This window comes from Labeo rohita, chromosome 22 (assembly GCF_022985175.1).
Source record: "Labeo rohita strain BAU-BD-2019 chromosome 22, IGBB_LRoh.1.0, whole genome shotgun sequence".
In the NCBI taxonomy this organism is placed as follows: domain Eukaryota; kingdom Metazoa; phylum Chordata; class Actinopteri; order Cypriniformes; family Cyprinidae; genus Labeo; species Labeo rohita.
The window spans coordinates 8,246,386-8,261,944 of NC_066890.1; the positions used below are offsets into that span (position 1 = coordinate 8,246,386).

General features: G+C 38.4%; 1 protein-coding gene across 1 annotated transcript in view; it reads right to left on the reverse strand.

Moving 5' to 3' along the window:
- The window catches only part of celsr2 (cadherin, EGF LAG seven-pass G-type receptor 2), a 41,597-nt gene that overhangs the window by 20,257 nt on the left and 5,781 nt on the right, over positions 1 to 15,559 (reverse strand). Inside the window, exon 2 of the mRNA XM_051094434.1 lies at positions 4,667 to 5,356. Coding sequence (XP_050950391.1) covers positions 4,667 to 5,356 — 690 coding nt within the window. The remainder of the gene's footprint in view (positions 1 to 4,666; positions 5,357 to 15,559) is intronic.

Consider the following 15,559-nt stretch of genomic DNA (forward strand, 5'->3'; position numbering starts at 1 on the left):
TGCTAACCATGTTAGAAACATGACAGCAGCATGATAGTAACTTGCTAATTATGCTAGCAACATGCTAGTAACTTGCTAGTCATGCTAGAATGATGCTAGCAACATGTTAATCATGCTAGAAACATGTTAGAAACATGCTAATCATGTTAGAAACATGGTAGCAACATGCTAGTAATTTGCTAATCATGCTAGAAACATGCTAACAACATGCTACTGTACTGCCTTAAAAGTTTTAAAATCTGGCCAGGTTTTTTCAAGCTAACTTTTTTTATCTAGTTATTATTCAAGTTGCATTAAACTTGAACATGTAAATACTACAACTAAATACAATATAAAACAAATTTAATGACTGAATTAAAACACATTTGGATTATCTTAACCACATGTTCATACTGGTGTTGCACTGGATTCACAGTTGAGCAATGATTCAAATGAATCATATTAACGGTTCATACAAAATGATTGACTATAATGAATCTTGAGTGTGTGCGACTAATAAAACTAGAATCAGCTTCTCTGACTGATTCACTAAATGAATCTTGAGGTTCCATGTGATTAATAAAACTAGAATTGTTCACATTAAGACCAGGAATGTGTTAAGAGACAACACTGATTTATTTTGACTAAATGTTCATTACAAAGCAATAAGCGATGATTCAAATGAATCACTTTGAACTGTTCATTTGAAGTGATTCACTACAATGGATAATTTTGAATGAGATGTGTGATTATTGTCTCACTCACTCACTGTGGCCACAATAGATCACTACTTACAGCATAAAACGCATTATCGCTGCTAAAGAGACGTGATTGTGATTCACGAGCTGAACGAACAGCAGAAGTTCATCGTCACATCAGTTCAGTGTGTTCAGCGTCTGCTGAGATCACATCAATTATTAACACGGCTTTTACTCCGCCTGTCTCTCTCTCTCTCTCTCCAGCCGCCGTATGAATGATTCATCTTATCAAAATGAACAGATCTCATGAGAGATGAGATGAGATGAGTCCAACACGCTGCTCACAAACATGTTAAATAACACTCATGTTCAACACACACACACTCAGAGGAGGAGCAGCTGGCAGGACAGCAGGAGTCAGAAACAGACAGAAGCAGAGAGAGAGACAGTTCATATGCTTTTAATACACTCCAGTCCTGCAAACACATACTGAAGCTCCCACACACCTGCACACCTACACAACACTCTTACGTGAAGCACCCTACACGCACACACACACACACACACGCACACACACACACACAGAGCAGATCTTATGTAATGATAACGTGTGGGCTGGGACACACATCATGTTTGAAGAGCTGTACAACACACTTCATCTATTATATTACATTCAGAGTGAATCTCAGGAGCTGATGACTTTTGACGATTCAACGATTGCCGGAAGACAAACGTGTTCTTTCACAACGGCACAAATCACACCTCCATCACATCAGAGATGATTAAAATCACAGAAGTGATTTCTGTAATTATGTCTCTGACAGAAGAGCATTTCAGAGCACACGGGTGCTCACATCACAGCTCTCATCACCTCATTTACATTCACATTTATTCATGTCGCAGACGCTTTTACCCACAGCGACTCGCAAACGAGGAGCATCACAAATCATTCATCACAGGAGCTTACAATATTTGCAGTGCTCATCTCCACTCATCACATCTTCTCCCACCTCACCGCATAACATCTCATCACATCTCATTTGATTTTTTTTTTTTAATCTCTAAATGTGTCTAGTTACCTGATAATATCATCACATCTCGTCTCTGGTCATCTCACTTCATCCCTGATCATAACATCTAAAATATCACAACTTCCACTTTAGTACATCTTACCATATCACATCCCGTTTCTGATTATCACAAATCATTTCCAACAATCACATCTCTCGCCTCACCTAATGTCTTAAATCATTATGTCTCATCTCACTTCATCATAACATCTCTGATTATCACATCTCATCCCTGATCATAACATTTCATAACAAGGACGTAGGTTTGATTTTGGCATTGGTGGGTCATAACAGCGACAACAGAGATTTATTTACATTATTCACAAAATTATTGCTATTGATGTCATTTTGAAAGTGACTTTTCTTTCTGTTTTAAAGATGTTTTCTTTGGATTGTTTGACTACTCAAAGGACAATATAGGAAAATTGAACCCAACTAATTAGTGTTTCCTGTTGGCTGATTTTCACATACACAAACAAACATCTGGCTCTAAACCTCTCTTCTTTATTCTGAGTTGATCTAGACAAGTACATGAAAACTATACAAAGTTCTGTTCGTCCTAAAGCAGTCAAAACTGCACCTGTATATTCATTCTATAGATGTGTTCTCTTAGTTGAAAAAAAAAAATTACGTTTACTATAGTTAAACCATGGTAACCACAAATTAACCATGATTTTGGTACATTATCCATTATTTAACCATGGTATTTGTAGTAAAACTAGTTATACAAAAAAATAATAATAATAATATATATATATATATTTTATTTTATATAAACACATGGTTCACGAACCATAATTTCAGATCCGGATTGGTTTAGGAGCGTGCATCGCGAATCATTCTATTCGCAAAATGATTCGCGAACACGCTCCAAAAGTCCGATCTGAATCAAATGATTCGCGAACCCGCTCCAAAGATTCGAACTAAATCAAATGATTCGCGAACCCACTCCAAAGATTCGAACTAAATCAAATGATTCGCGAACCCGCTCCCATGGTCCGATCTGAATCAAAAGATTCACGAACCCGCTCCAAAGATTCGAACTAAATCAAAAGATTCACGAACCCGCTCCAAAGATTCGAACTAAATCAAATGATTCGCGAACCCGCTCCGAAATTCCGATCTGAATCAAAAGATTCGCGAACCCGCTTCAAAGATTCGAGCTAAATCAAATGATTCGCGAACCCGCTCCGAAATTCCGATCTGAATCAAAAGATTCGCGAACCCGCTTCAAAGATTCGAGCTAAATCAAATGATTCACGAACCCGCTCCAAAGATTCGAACTAAATCAAATGATTCGCGAACCCGCTCCGAAATTCCGATCTGAATCAAAAGATTCCGATCTGAATCAAAATTCGATTCCGAACATCTGAATCAAAAGATCGCGAAGATTCAAAGATTCTAAATCAAATGATTCGCGAACCCGCTCCGAAATTCCGATCTGAATCAAAAGATTCACGAACCCGCTCCAAAGATTCGAGCTAAATCAAATGATTCGCGAACCCGCTCCAAAAGTCCGAAATCAAAAGATTCACGAACCCGCTCCCAAATGATTCGCGAACCCGCTCCCATGGTCCGATCAGAATCAAATGATTTGCGATCCGCGCTCCGAAATTCCGATCTGAATCAAAAGATTCGCGAACTATCATTTCAGATCGGGACATTGGAGAGCGGATCGCGAATCATTCAATTCGCGAAATGCTTCGCGAACCCGCTTCGACCTTCCGATCTGATTCAGAACATTCAAGAACCCGCTCCGAAGATCCGAATCAAATGATTCGCGATATGCGCTTTGAAGTCCGATTTGAACAAATGATTCGTGATACGTGATTCAATTGGAACTTTGTTTCACCTATCATTTTCCAAATAACAACAAAAGATGTTGAAATTTGAAAACGAAAGGCTCTTCTGATCTGGTTTTTGCTAGTGAATCGCTTGAACTGAATGATCGAAGTCACGAGTTTGAATCAATCGGAGCGGTTCCAGCGCAAATGACTCACTGAATTGAATCTGTTTGTCTGCTTTTCGCGTCTTCAGTCATGTTTACACGACACTGTGAGTACTAATACTGGTTTATCTCGCTAGTTTGATGACATTAACTGAAATAAGCGAAACAAGTATAATGTTTACAAATGTAATATCCATATTTCCAACACAAATCTCCTCCATATTGAGGTGTGGTAACCGGTTTACTGCGAACTAGTGAAACACTCCATTAATATGACGAGCTGCAGCTCAAAATACATGTTAGATGGAAACATTGTGCATTATGATGGAGTTTGTGGCTTAATTCACTAGATTTGAAATAGTTTGAGCTGCAGTTCAATAGGAATCAGTCATTGAGGTGAGTGTTAAAGTTGTCAGTATATATTGTAATATCTGAGAAATGATTGTATGTGATTGTATTAGTCTATATAAAAAATAAGTTCTTACTCCACATATGTATTTCTTGAAAGTGCACAGTTTTCAAGTGTATTTCTTTAGATTCTCAGGTAATATCCCTGTTCATGTCACACTGTCAGATTTCTCATCTCATCTGATGATCTCACGGTCACGTCATCTCTTATCATCTATTATTCTCTGTGTTTAACGAGCGTTTTGACCGGCACGAACTCTCAAACGGGTCGTGACTGAACTCGGTTCTGAGAGAAACTGTAACGTCTGAATATGTGACTGGAATCCAAAGCCACTTCTCTTCATAACGTTCTGAGCACCAGAGCAATCAAAACACACCTGCAGGGGTTTCTCATGCAGAGACAGAGGTCACGACCTCCACAAGCGCATCTAAAAACACTTCCTCATAAACTTTTCATCGCGCTCTTATGAGAACGACATGAACATTTCATCAGCGCGAGTTTAATCAGAATACGAGCGAGGGATGTGTGTGCGCGTTTGTGCCGAGGCTCCGCCCCTTCTCACCTGTGTAGTCGTGGAGACACTCGCAGGTGAATCCGCCCTCGTGGCTGCGGCAGACGCCGTGAGCACCGCAGGGTTTGGAGTAGCACAGGTCGATCTCGGTCTCGCAGTAGTCGCCCGTGAAGCCCAGCGGACAGCGGCAGCGCAGCCCGGCGATGGGGTGGATGGGCCGGAACAGGATGGTGTCGGACGCCACGAACGGCGCCAGGCTGTCGAACTTCAGCACGGACACGCACTTCATGTAGTTCTCGCACGGCTCGCGCAGGCAGATGTTGTCGTCGAACGGGAGCACCTCCTGCGAGGAGATCTGCGCCAGCAGGCTGCGGTTCAGGTACAGGCGCTCCTGCAGCTCCTCCGACCCCAAGAACTCCACCTCGCCTCCGCTGCTGCGACCCAGACGGGCCGGACTGACCCCGCGACCCCGCGAGCCCTCGCCCGGCACGGCCACCGACAGGCTGACGTTCAGGATGCCGGCGTTGACGTCCGTGTCGTCCTGGATGTTGAAGACCACCACGTCCTCGCGGGACGCCGAGAGGACGCGGGCCACGCCCTCCAGGAACTGAGCCAATAGGAGCGAGAGGAAGCGCTCCTGCGACGTGTTGGCCAATCGCAGCGTGATGCTGTTGGAGAGCATCTCGTCCGTGATGATGGTGACCTGCAGCAGACACTGAGCCGACACCGAGTGAACGCCATCTACAGGAACACAGAAACAACTTATTTTAATTCAGAGAGCTCACTTACGAGTAATCGGTTCATTGTGATTGTTCACTTAAATGAATCGTTGCAGCTGGATGGTTCACTTAAGTGAGTCAGTTCTTTCACAGGTTTCACTTAAATAGATCAATTCATTTAAATGCTTCACTTAAATGAATTGGCTCATTTGTATGACTTACCAAAATGAACTGGTTAATTGCATTGTTTACTTTAATAAGTTTAAAGTGAGTGAATCGTCCAAATTAATGGTTTCTATGAAATGAACTTACGATTCACTTACAATTATTTGGTTCATTGTCATTGTTCACTTAAATAATTTAATTTGAACAGTTCACTTAACTGAATCAGTTCTTTTGAATGTTTTACTTAAAAGAATTGGTTCTTTCGGACAGTTCACTTATGTGAATCAGTTCATTTAAATGGTTCGCTTGAATGATCATCCACGTCTGGATGATTTGCCAAAATAAATTGTTGAACTGCATGGTTCACTTAAATAATTTGAGTGAATCATCCGAATGAATGGGTTCTATCAAGTGAACTTACAATTCACTTACAGTTAATCGGTTCATTGTGATTTTTCACTTAAATGAATCGGTTTAGTTGGATGGTTCACTTAAGTGAATCAGTTCTTTTGCATGGTTCACTTAAATCACCTAATTTGAATTGGTCATTTTGGATAGTTCACTTATGTGAATCAGTTCATTTAGATGGTTCACTTAAATGAATTGACTCATTTGGATGATTTACCAGTATGAATTGTCCAATTGTATGGTTCGCTTAAATAATTTTGAGTGAATCGTCCGAATGAATGGGTTCTATTCAGTGAACTTACAAATGAATGATTGTTGTGATTGTTCACTTAAATGAATCGTTTCAGTTGGATGGTTCACTTAAGCAAATCAGTTCTTTCTTTCTTTAGTGAATCAAATGTTTCATTTAAATCAATTAATTTAAATGGTTCACTTCAATGAATTGGCTCATTTGGATGATTTACCAAACTGCATGTTTGACCTTTGAACATAGGTTTAAGTGAATCTTCAAAAAGACTGGGTTGTATTAAGTGAACATACAATTCACTTACAATTAATTGGTTTATTGTGATTGTTCACTTAATAGAATCGGTTCAGTTGGGTCGTTCACTTAAGTTAATAAGTTCTTTTGCATGTTTCAAATCAATGAATAATTATAAATCAATTAATGTGAATGTTTCATTTGAAAAAATTGGCTCTTTCAGACAGTTCACTCATGTGGATCAATTCATTTAGATGGTTCACTTAAATGAACTGGCTCATTTGGATGATTTACCAAAATGAACTGTTCAACTGCATGGTTCACTTAAGTTTATTTGAGTGAATCTTCCAAAGAAATTGATTTATATAAGTGAAACGCCCAAACAAATGGGTGCGATTAACTTAAAATTCAATTACGTGAATGATCTTTGTGATTGTTCACTTAAATGAATCAGTTCAACTGTTGGTTCACTAAAGTAAATCAGTTCTTTCGCATGATTCATTTAAATAATCATTTAATTTGAACGGTTCACTTAAATAAATTGGTTGTTTTGGATCGTTCACTTATGTGAGTCAGTTCATTCAGATGGTTCACATAAATGAATTGGCTCATTAGGATAATTTTCCAAAATGAATTGCTCAACATGGTTCACTTAAATAAGTTTGAGTAAATCTTCCAAGTAAATGGATTTATATGACTCATTTGTCCAAATGAATGGGTTCTTTTAAGTGAACCATTCCAATGTACAGATTCATTTGAACAGTCCAACCGAACTGATTTATGTACTGATTTAAGAACTGATTTGAATGCATTAATTTGACAGAACCATCCAAATGAAAGGATTCATTGAACTGAACTGTTCAAATGAACCAATTCATTTAAGTGAACCATCCAAATAAATAGAGCAATTTGGATTAATCAGTTTAAAAAAACCTTCATTTTTATGGTTCATGTAAAAATGAATCTGTTCATTTGGATGATTCACTTCAACAGATTCTTTTGGACAAAATGAATTGGTTCAAAAATGATTTACTGATTCAGTCACTGAGTTTGAGTGATGTTAGCTACGTTTTGTTGTAGTTTGACGGATCTTTAACTCCTTTGAATCTTGTAGTTGCCTAAGCTCAGTTTCACAGTAACTTCCCATCACAGGTTTGGCTCTAACGAGCGCCGTTTTTTCTTCAGCACAATCTAACAGTGATCGCTAATTGACCGAACACTCATCCAATCCACCAGGATGCAAATAAACGGCATTAATCCGCCGCTCCGAGCCGCCTGCCAATAAACATCTGATCCGGGTCCAGGACAGCAGTCCAAACACAGAGAAAGGAATGCTGGGAACCGTGCAGCGCGAGCACGACACAAACGACACAGAACACACTGAATCAAATCAGACGCACACACACCGCACTAACCAACACAAACAAACACGTTCATTAGACACTGATTAGACTGATTAATGCAACTATACAAAGCTGAACCTTCACTCATAACAAGAAGCAGTCACAGACACAAAACACATTCAGACAGCGGTGAACTCACGCTAACTAGTGCGAGACTTAACCAGCAGCTCATAAAATACAGATTAATGAATGTGCACTCAAGTAATATGACAATGTTTCAGTTCATCGTGATACGACTAGAGACTCGAGATGTTTTTTAGGCTGTTAATTGTTCAGTTTTAATAAAACAAACTCAGACGACAGACTCCTGACATACTCGTCATGCTAATAACAGCCTGTCACTGAACAATCAGTCACATCAGCAGACACGCGCCCCCAGTGCAGCGCTGGATTGAAACAAAGCAACAGTTCATTTCTGAAAACACTGAGCTCCAACCAACAGATCAAGATAATAAATGAGCTTCATTTTTAGCACACGTGCAGCCGCACGATAATTGAGATTCTGTTTTACAGCTAATACAAAAAGCAGAGAAATGAGGCCAACAGAGCCGACTTGAGTTTACAACATTAACCTACATACACGAGTCATTCCACAAAACCGGTATGATTTGGACTTTGGACACATTTTTAGATTTTTCACCAAAATGCATTACTTGTCTGAACACCCCACAACAGAATGACATATTTAACTTCTAGAAAAACACATTTCCCCATCTCAGGCATCAAATCCCTATTATTCAACCCTGTTACAGACATTATGGGAGCTCTCTGAATATGATTATAAAATGTATTTGTAATAAAATCAACATTTTCCTATTAATCAGATGTCCCTCACACTAATTCAGTATTTGCAAATAGAAAAGTTACAAAAAAATCTGACACTTTTGCTATACTGAAGACTGAAATGGAACTTTTTGTGACAGCAACCTCTGCATTTTTGATCAAAGAAGTGGCTAAACTTCATTGAAACTAAAGTCAGTATCTTATGATTACTCTGAACGTTTTAGACTGAGTTCAACAAATATTGAATTACTTTTTCATAAACGTAAAAAATAAATAATAAAAATATAGGTGTGACGGGGTTGAGACTAGGGTAACGGGGTTGAAGAGACAATTGCATATTAACATATAAACAGTTGTTTTTTTTACAGCTTTAACATGGACATTACTATTTAAATGACTGGATAACTTAATCTCACAACCCTGTTATGATCAAATAAGTAACAGGGTTGAGTGCACTGTAAAAAACAATTTGTTGAGTCAACTTAAAATCATTTGTAACCTGGCTTCCTTAAAATTTTAAGTTCAGTCAACTCAAAATTATTCAACTTGAAATGTTAAATTATACTAAGTGACAACTTAGATATTTGAGTTGAATCAACTTACAATTAAGGCAGCTGGGTTACTTACCCATCTGTTAAGTTTAGCAAACAAAAATATCTAACTTGGTATTTAGTACAACTTAACATTTCAAGTTGAATAAACTTATTTTAGTTGACTGAACTTAAAATTTTAAGGCAGCAGGGTAACAAATTATTTTAAGCTGACTCAACAAATTTTTTTATTTTTTACAGTGTGTGACGGGGTTGTGATTTTTTGCTCTAAATGGCCACTGCTGTAAATGTAGTGAATAACAGGAGAGCACATGGCATGCATGATATTAAGTAGTAATCGTTTTCTATCTTTATTTGATGTAACGGGGTTGAGTCGTTAAGCTTGACGATCACAATATCACAATATTAATAAGTTATAGTTATAACAGAAGGTGGTAACTTGCCTGTGTCTGCTCACAATGTTGTTCAGAAGACTTATATGATGACATTTCCTGTTAATGATGTCACATAAGGATCAGTTCATTATTTTTATGGGGGGAGAATGATTTGTGTAACAGGGTTGAGAGGTTACTGAGGTACGGAACTAATAATATGATGTTAATGAATTATCATGAATTTACCTAGAAAAAAAACATTACCAGCAAAAAGGCACAGATAGATATTTATGGCTAAATGGCAAAATGTATATTTTTCTAATTTTATTATTCATATCCCAAGTACACTTTCATAGAAGGCCATGAGGGACATGACAAAATAGGTGCTGTCAATGGAAAAAAACAAGATAATTTCTAATATCTAAGATGTATGTCATGTTTTTAAACCTTATTAAACGAAACATTTCAATTAATACAAAAAGCTTTTAAAAATAGATTTTGGTGACCCAATAGGTAAAACACACTTAAAAAGGTCAGAGGGACTCAAATCGTACCTGTTTCGTGGAAAGACTCACAAACACTCCAGAAACACGAACATCTGACACACTGTAGCTTTGACTTTAAACCGCTATCATTGACGTGCTCACTCTTAATGAATCAGTTCATCATACAAACTCCAATGAATGTGTGACTGATTGGATGAACCGCCCACCGTTTGACTGACAGGTGAAGCGACCAATCAGATCAGACATGAGCACAGTGACAAGTTCATCATGACATCAGTCTGAACCCGTTTGTGTTTCACTCTCACGTTCCTTCAACTCAATAGAAACGCGAGACGCACCATCTCCCCGAGCGCCAGGTGAAACCTGAGGAGAAACTGCCAGTGGACGCTCCCACAATGCACCGCAGCAGCTGAACACTGTAATCAAGCCGTCAAGAGGCTAATCACAGCAGTGAGTGTGTGTTGCTCTGATTGCAGGATGTGACCAGCACACACACAGATATCAGATAGATATTCACCATCATCATCTCATGAAAAGCTCCCAGAATTCCTCTGGATCTGTAGCGTGTGAGTGTTCAAAGAGAATGGCGGATGAGTGGAGGTCGATCTGTGACCTACATATGAGGATGAGTGTGCTGCTCTTCGTCACGTTTGTTTTCCATCACATCTGCGTCTGTTTCCCACTGTTTTCAGTTTAGAATGCCTTTCTCGAGTATTTGCGACAATATGTATGTAGGATATTTACAATATAAAAAAAAAAAATACACGACAGACAGGTTGCTAAGGTTGTTCTAGGTGGTTGCTATGCAGTTACTAGGACATTCAGAATGGCTGGTAGGACGTTGCAGATGACAGAAAGAACAACAGATAAACTGTTATAGATGTTAGATGTTATGATGTTACTCGTGTTATCAGACACATTTTCACTCTATTAGCATCTATAATTAACTCTAAGTATCTAAAAGCACTAATCACACTCATCCTGTTGCTATGGTAACAATTTTACAGGTCTCGAGTTGCCACGGACCAATCAGAGGCTCTCAGACACGCCCACTTCCATTAAATCACCTGCATATTCATCAGTGTGTGCACTACAGATGTCTTTGTGAGGGCTGGTTTGAGTTTTAGCACATCAGAGTGATGACAGTTTTGTAAAGTGAGGACATTTTGGCCGGTCCTCACGTTCTGTCACCCCTTTAAAGGCCTGTTTGAGTGTCAAGACTTGGTTTTAGGGATCAGGTTATAATTGGGTAAAGGGTATGTTTGCAATTGTGTGAGTGTGTGCACAAGTGAGTGTGTGTGTGCAAGAGTGCACAATAGTTTACATGTGTGTGTGCACGCAATGTGTGAGTCTATATGCACTATATGCAAGTGTGTGTTTGTGTGTGAGATAATGAGTATGTGTAAGTGCATGAGCGATAGTGAGTTTGTGTGTGTGAGTGTACGTGGAAGTGAGTGTGAGCAAGTGTGACTGTGTGCTAGTGTGTGTTAGTGTGCATGCAATAGTGTGTGCATTCGAGCAAGTGTGTGAGTGCATGAGTGAGTTTATGTGTGTGCGTGCACGCAATGGTGAGTTTGTGTGTGTTCACAGTAAGTTTGTGTATACAAGTGTGTGTGTGTGTGAGAGACATAGTGAGTGTATGTGTGAGTGCACGTGTGCACACAATAGTAATTTTGTGTGCATGCGAGTGTGTGTGAGAGATAGTGAGTGTGAGTGCATGAGTGATAGTGAGTTTGTGTGTGTGTGTGTGTATGTGCAAGTGAGTGAGCATGTGTGAGTTGTGTGTGTGTGTGCACGAGTGAGCGAGTGTGTGCATTTGAGCTAGAGTGTGTGAGTGCATGAATGAGTTTATGTGTGTGCGTGCACTCAATAGTGAGTTTGTGCGTACGTATGTGCATAAGTGAGTGTGAGCAAGTGTGTGTTTGTGTGTGTGTAAGAGTGTGTGCGTGCATGCAATAGTGAGTGTGTGCACAAGTAACTGATTGTAAGTGTGTGATAGTGAGTTTGTGTGTGTGATTGTATATGTGAGTGTGGGCAAGTGTGAGTTTACGTGAGTTTGTGTGGGTGTGCATGAGTGAGTGTGTGCGCACATTCGTGCAAGAGTGTGTGAGTGCATAAGTCATAGTTGTGTGTGTGCACACAATAGTGCGTTTATGTGTACCTGGTATTTATAACGTTATGGGGACCAAATGTCCACCACAAGGATAGCAATACCAGTAAATTCTGACCTTGTGGGGACATTTTTAGGTCCCCATGAGGAAACAGGCTTATAAATCATGCAGAATGAGTTTTTTTGAGAAAGTAAAAGTGTGCACAGTCTCCTGTGAGGGCTAGGTTTAGGTGTAGGGTGATAGAATATACAGTTTGTACAGAATAAAAACCATTACCCCTATGGAATGTCCCCATAAAACATGGAAACACAATGTGTGTGTGTGTGTGTGTGTGTGCGCACATGTTTGTTTTTGTGAATTGTGGGGATTTTCCATAGACTTCTATAGTTCTTATACTGACCAAACAATATTTTTGCATTTCTGCATTTAACCCATCCAAGTGCACACACAGCAGTGAACAAACACACACCCCGGAGCAGTAAGCAGCCATTTTTGCTGCAGCGCCCGGGGAGCAGTTGGTGGTTTGGTGTCTCAGTCACGGTACTGAAGGTGGAAGAGAGCGCTGGTCATTCACTCGCCCCACCTACAATCCCTGCTGCTACCGAGACTTGAACCCATGACCTTTGGCTTACAAGTCAAACTCTCTCTAACCATTAGGCCACAAGTGTGTGAATTTGTGTGTGGTGTGCACGAGTGAACGTGGGCAAGTGTGTGTGTGTGAGTTGTCATGGGAACTAAACGAGCGTTTCCTCCACCTGAGCTCAGAGTGGAACAGAGTGCGCTCAGCAGGGGGGCGGGGCTAATCCTGCCTCATCAGCCAATCACACAGCACAAATCCAGTCCACTCACAGCAGCAGCAGCGTCAGGACAGATGTGTTCATCAGGACTAAATCAATCAATATCAGGACAGTCTGAGTCTCTGCTCACAAACACCTTCAGCAAATCAAGAGCTCAGAGACACTCACAACCATCCAGAGAAATCATAAGACGCCCAGAACACACACACACACACACACACACTCACGCCTCCTACGCAACACATTTCCCTGCTGTTACACACGGACTGAAGCAGCACAGATCCAACATGAGAGTGTGAGGATGAAGATCCAGCGTCATGTGTGTGTTTGCAGTGCTGATCAGAGAACTGCAGTCTGACTGTCTCTGTTTAAACAGGAAACAAGGAGACGACACTCAAACTCACACACACTCAAACTCAAACACACACACTCTTACTCAAACTCGCACACAGAGGACATTTCCTGGGTCATTTGTATTTATTTGTGGCCTCACACACACACACACACATTCTTCACATTACTCTTCATTATGGAGGCCATCCAGGAGGCCTGAGAGTCTCAGAGCATTAGCATGTTAAAAGGCCCGCGGGTCGTCACACACACACACACACACACACACACTGGCGCTGTGACCCGCCCCACCCAGCAGGCATTTCTCAGGCTCTGTTGAGGTCGTCATGGCGACTCAGCGCTTAACAAAAGCATTTCTCAGTGGCATTATTCACACGCAAGAGAAAAGACACTGAAAGACATGGAGGAGGGGCGAGAGACACACACACAACAGCGGAGAGAGAGAGTGAAGGTGAACACGAGGAGGTAAAGCTCTGACTGATGACCTCAGAAACACACTCAACACACCAGAGACCGAAACCAGCCTGACCGCCACAAAAACCACACCGAACACGCTAGACGTGCTAACCACAGCAACCGCGATATGATAAAACACAACACAGATCAATTAATAGCCAAATAAGACCAATCATTACACTAAAGTAACATTCACACCCACAACGACAACTAGAACAACAACAAATAACTATAATGATAATTACAACAAGCAAAATAACTACTATAATGATAACTACAATGATAACTATGAGAATAACAATAATGATAACTAAAATCATTATAATGATGGCAATACCTACAATCATAACTATAGTGATAACTACAACAATAACAATAAGAAAAACAATTATAAAGATAACAATATAATTATAACTATAATAATTACAAGTAGAATAACTAGAGTGATAATTATAACAATAACAATAATGATAACTTTAATAAGTTTTAATAATCACTCTAAAAGAATAGTAAAAATCCACACCACAACTATAACTATAATGATAACATTAACTGTAATAATCACTATAATGAAGATAATAACAATAATTATAAGCTATAATAATAACGAATCGATTGATGATCCTGTTCAATGATCACTCTAAAACAATAGTGAAATGCACACAATTTTAATGATAACTATAACATTAACTATAATGATAATTACAACAATAAAAATAACAATAACTATAACCATAACCATACAGTTTTAATAATCACTCTAAGAGAATAACGAAGTCCACAATACAACTATGACGATTACTATAATAACAACTATAACAATACTAATAACCATAACGATAAGTATACTAAATAACTATAATGGTAACTATACTAATAACTATAATTATAACTATAATGATAACTATAACAATATGTATACTAACAACTATAACGAAAAATATACTAATAACGATAAGTATACTAACAACTATAACTAATAGTATACTAATAACTATAACGATAACAATACTAATAGCTATAACAACACTAAAAACTATAACGATAAGTATACTAAATAACTATAATAAGACTAATAACTATAACATTAAGTATACTAATAACTATAGCGATAACAATACTAATAACGATAAGTATACTAAACCCTATAATGATATCTATACTAATAAATATAATGATAAGTATACTAATAACTATACTAATAACCATAACAATAAGTACACTAAATAACTATAACTTTAACGATAAGTATACTAATAACTATAAAAATAACTATACTAATAACGATAAGTATACTAAAAACTATAATCATAACTTTACTAATAAATATAACGATGAGTATACTAATAATTATAGCGATAACGGTAGTAATAACCATAATGATAAGTAAACTAATAACTATAGCGATTACAATACCAATAACAATAAGTATATTAAAAACTATAATGATAACTATACTAATAAATATAACGATAAGTATACTAATAACTATAACTACACTTATAACCATAATAAGTATACTAAATAACTATAAAGATAACTATATCGATAAGTATACTAATAACGATAACTATAATGATAAGCATACTAATAACTATAACGATAACTATACTACTAACTATAACAATGTACATAACCATACAGTTTTATTAACTGCTCTAAATTTAGGAGGATAGTGAAATCCACATCACAATTATAATGAAAATAGTACAGATGAATGATAATGATGGAATCACTTTCTGAGCATTTTTATTCCAGCTGATGAAATGGTATAAACACTGACAGCCAATCAGAATCCATCCTACTTTAATAAACTTGCGCATTTAAAGCGACAGACAA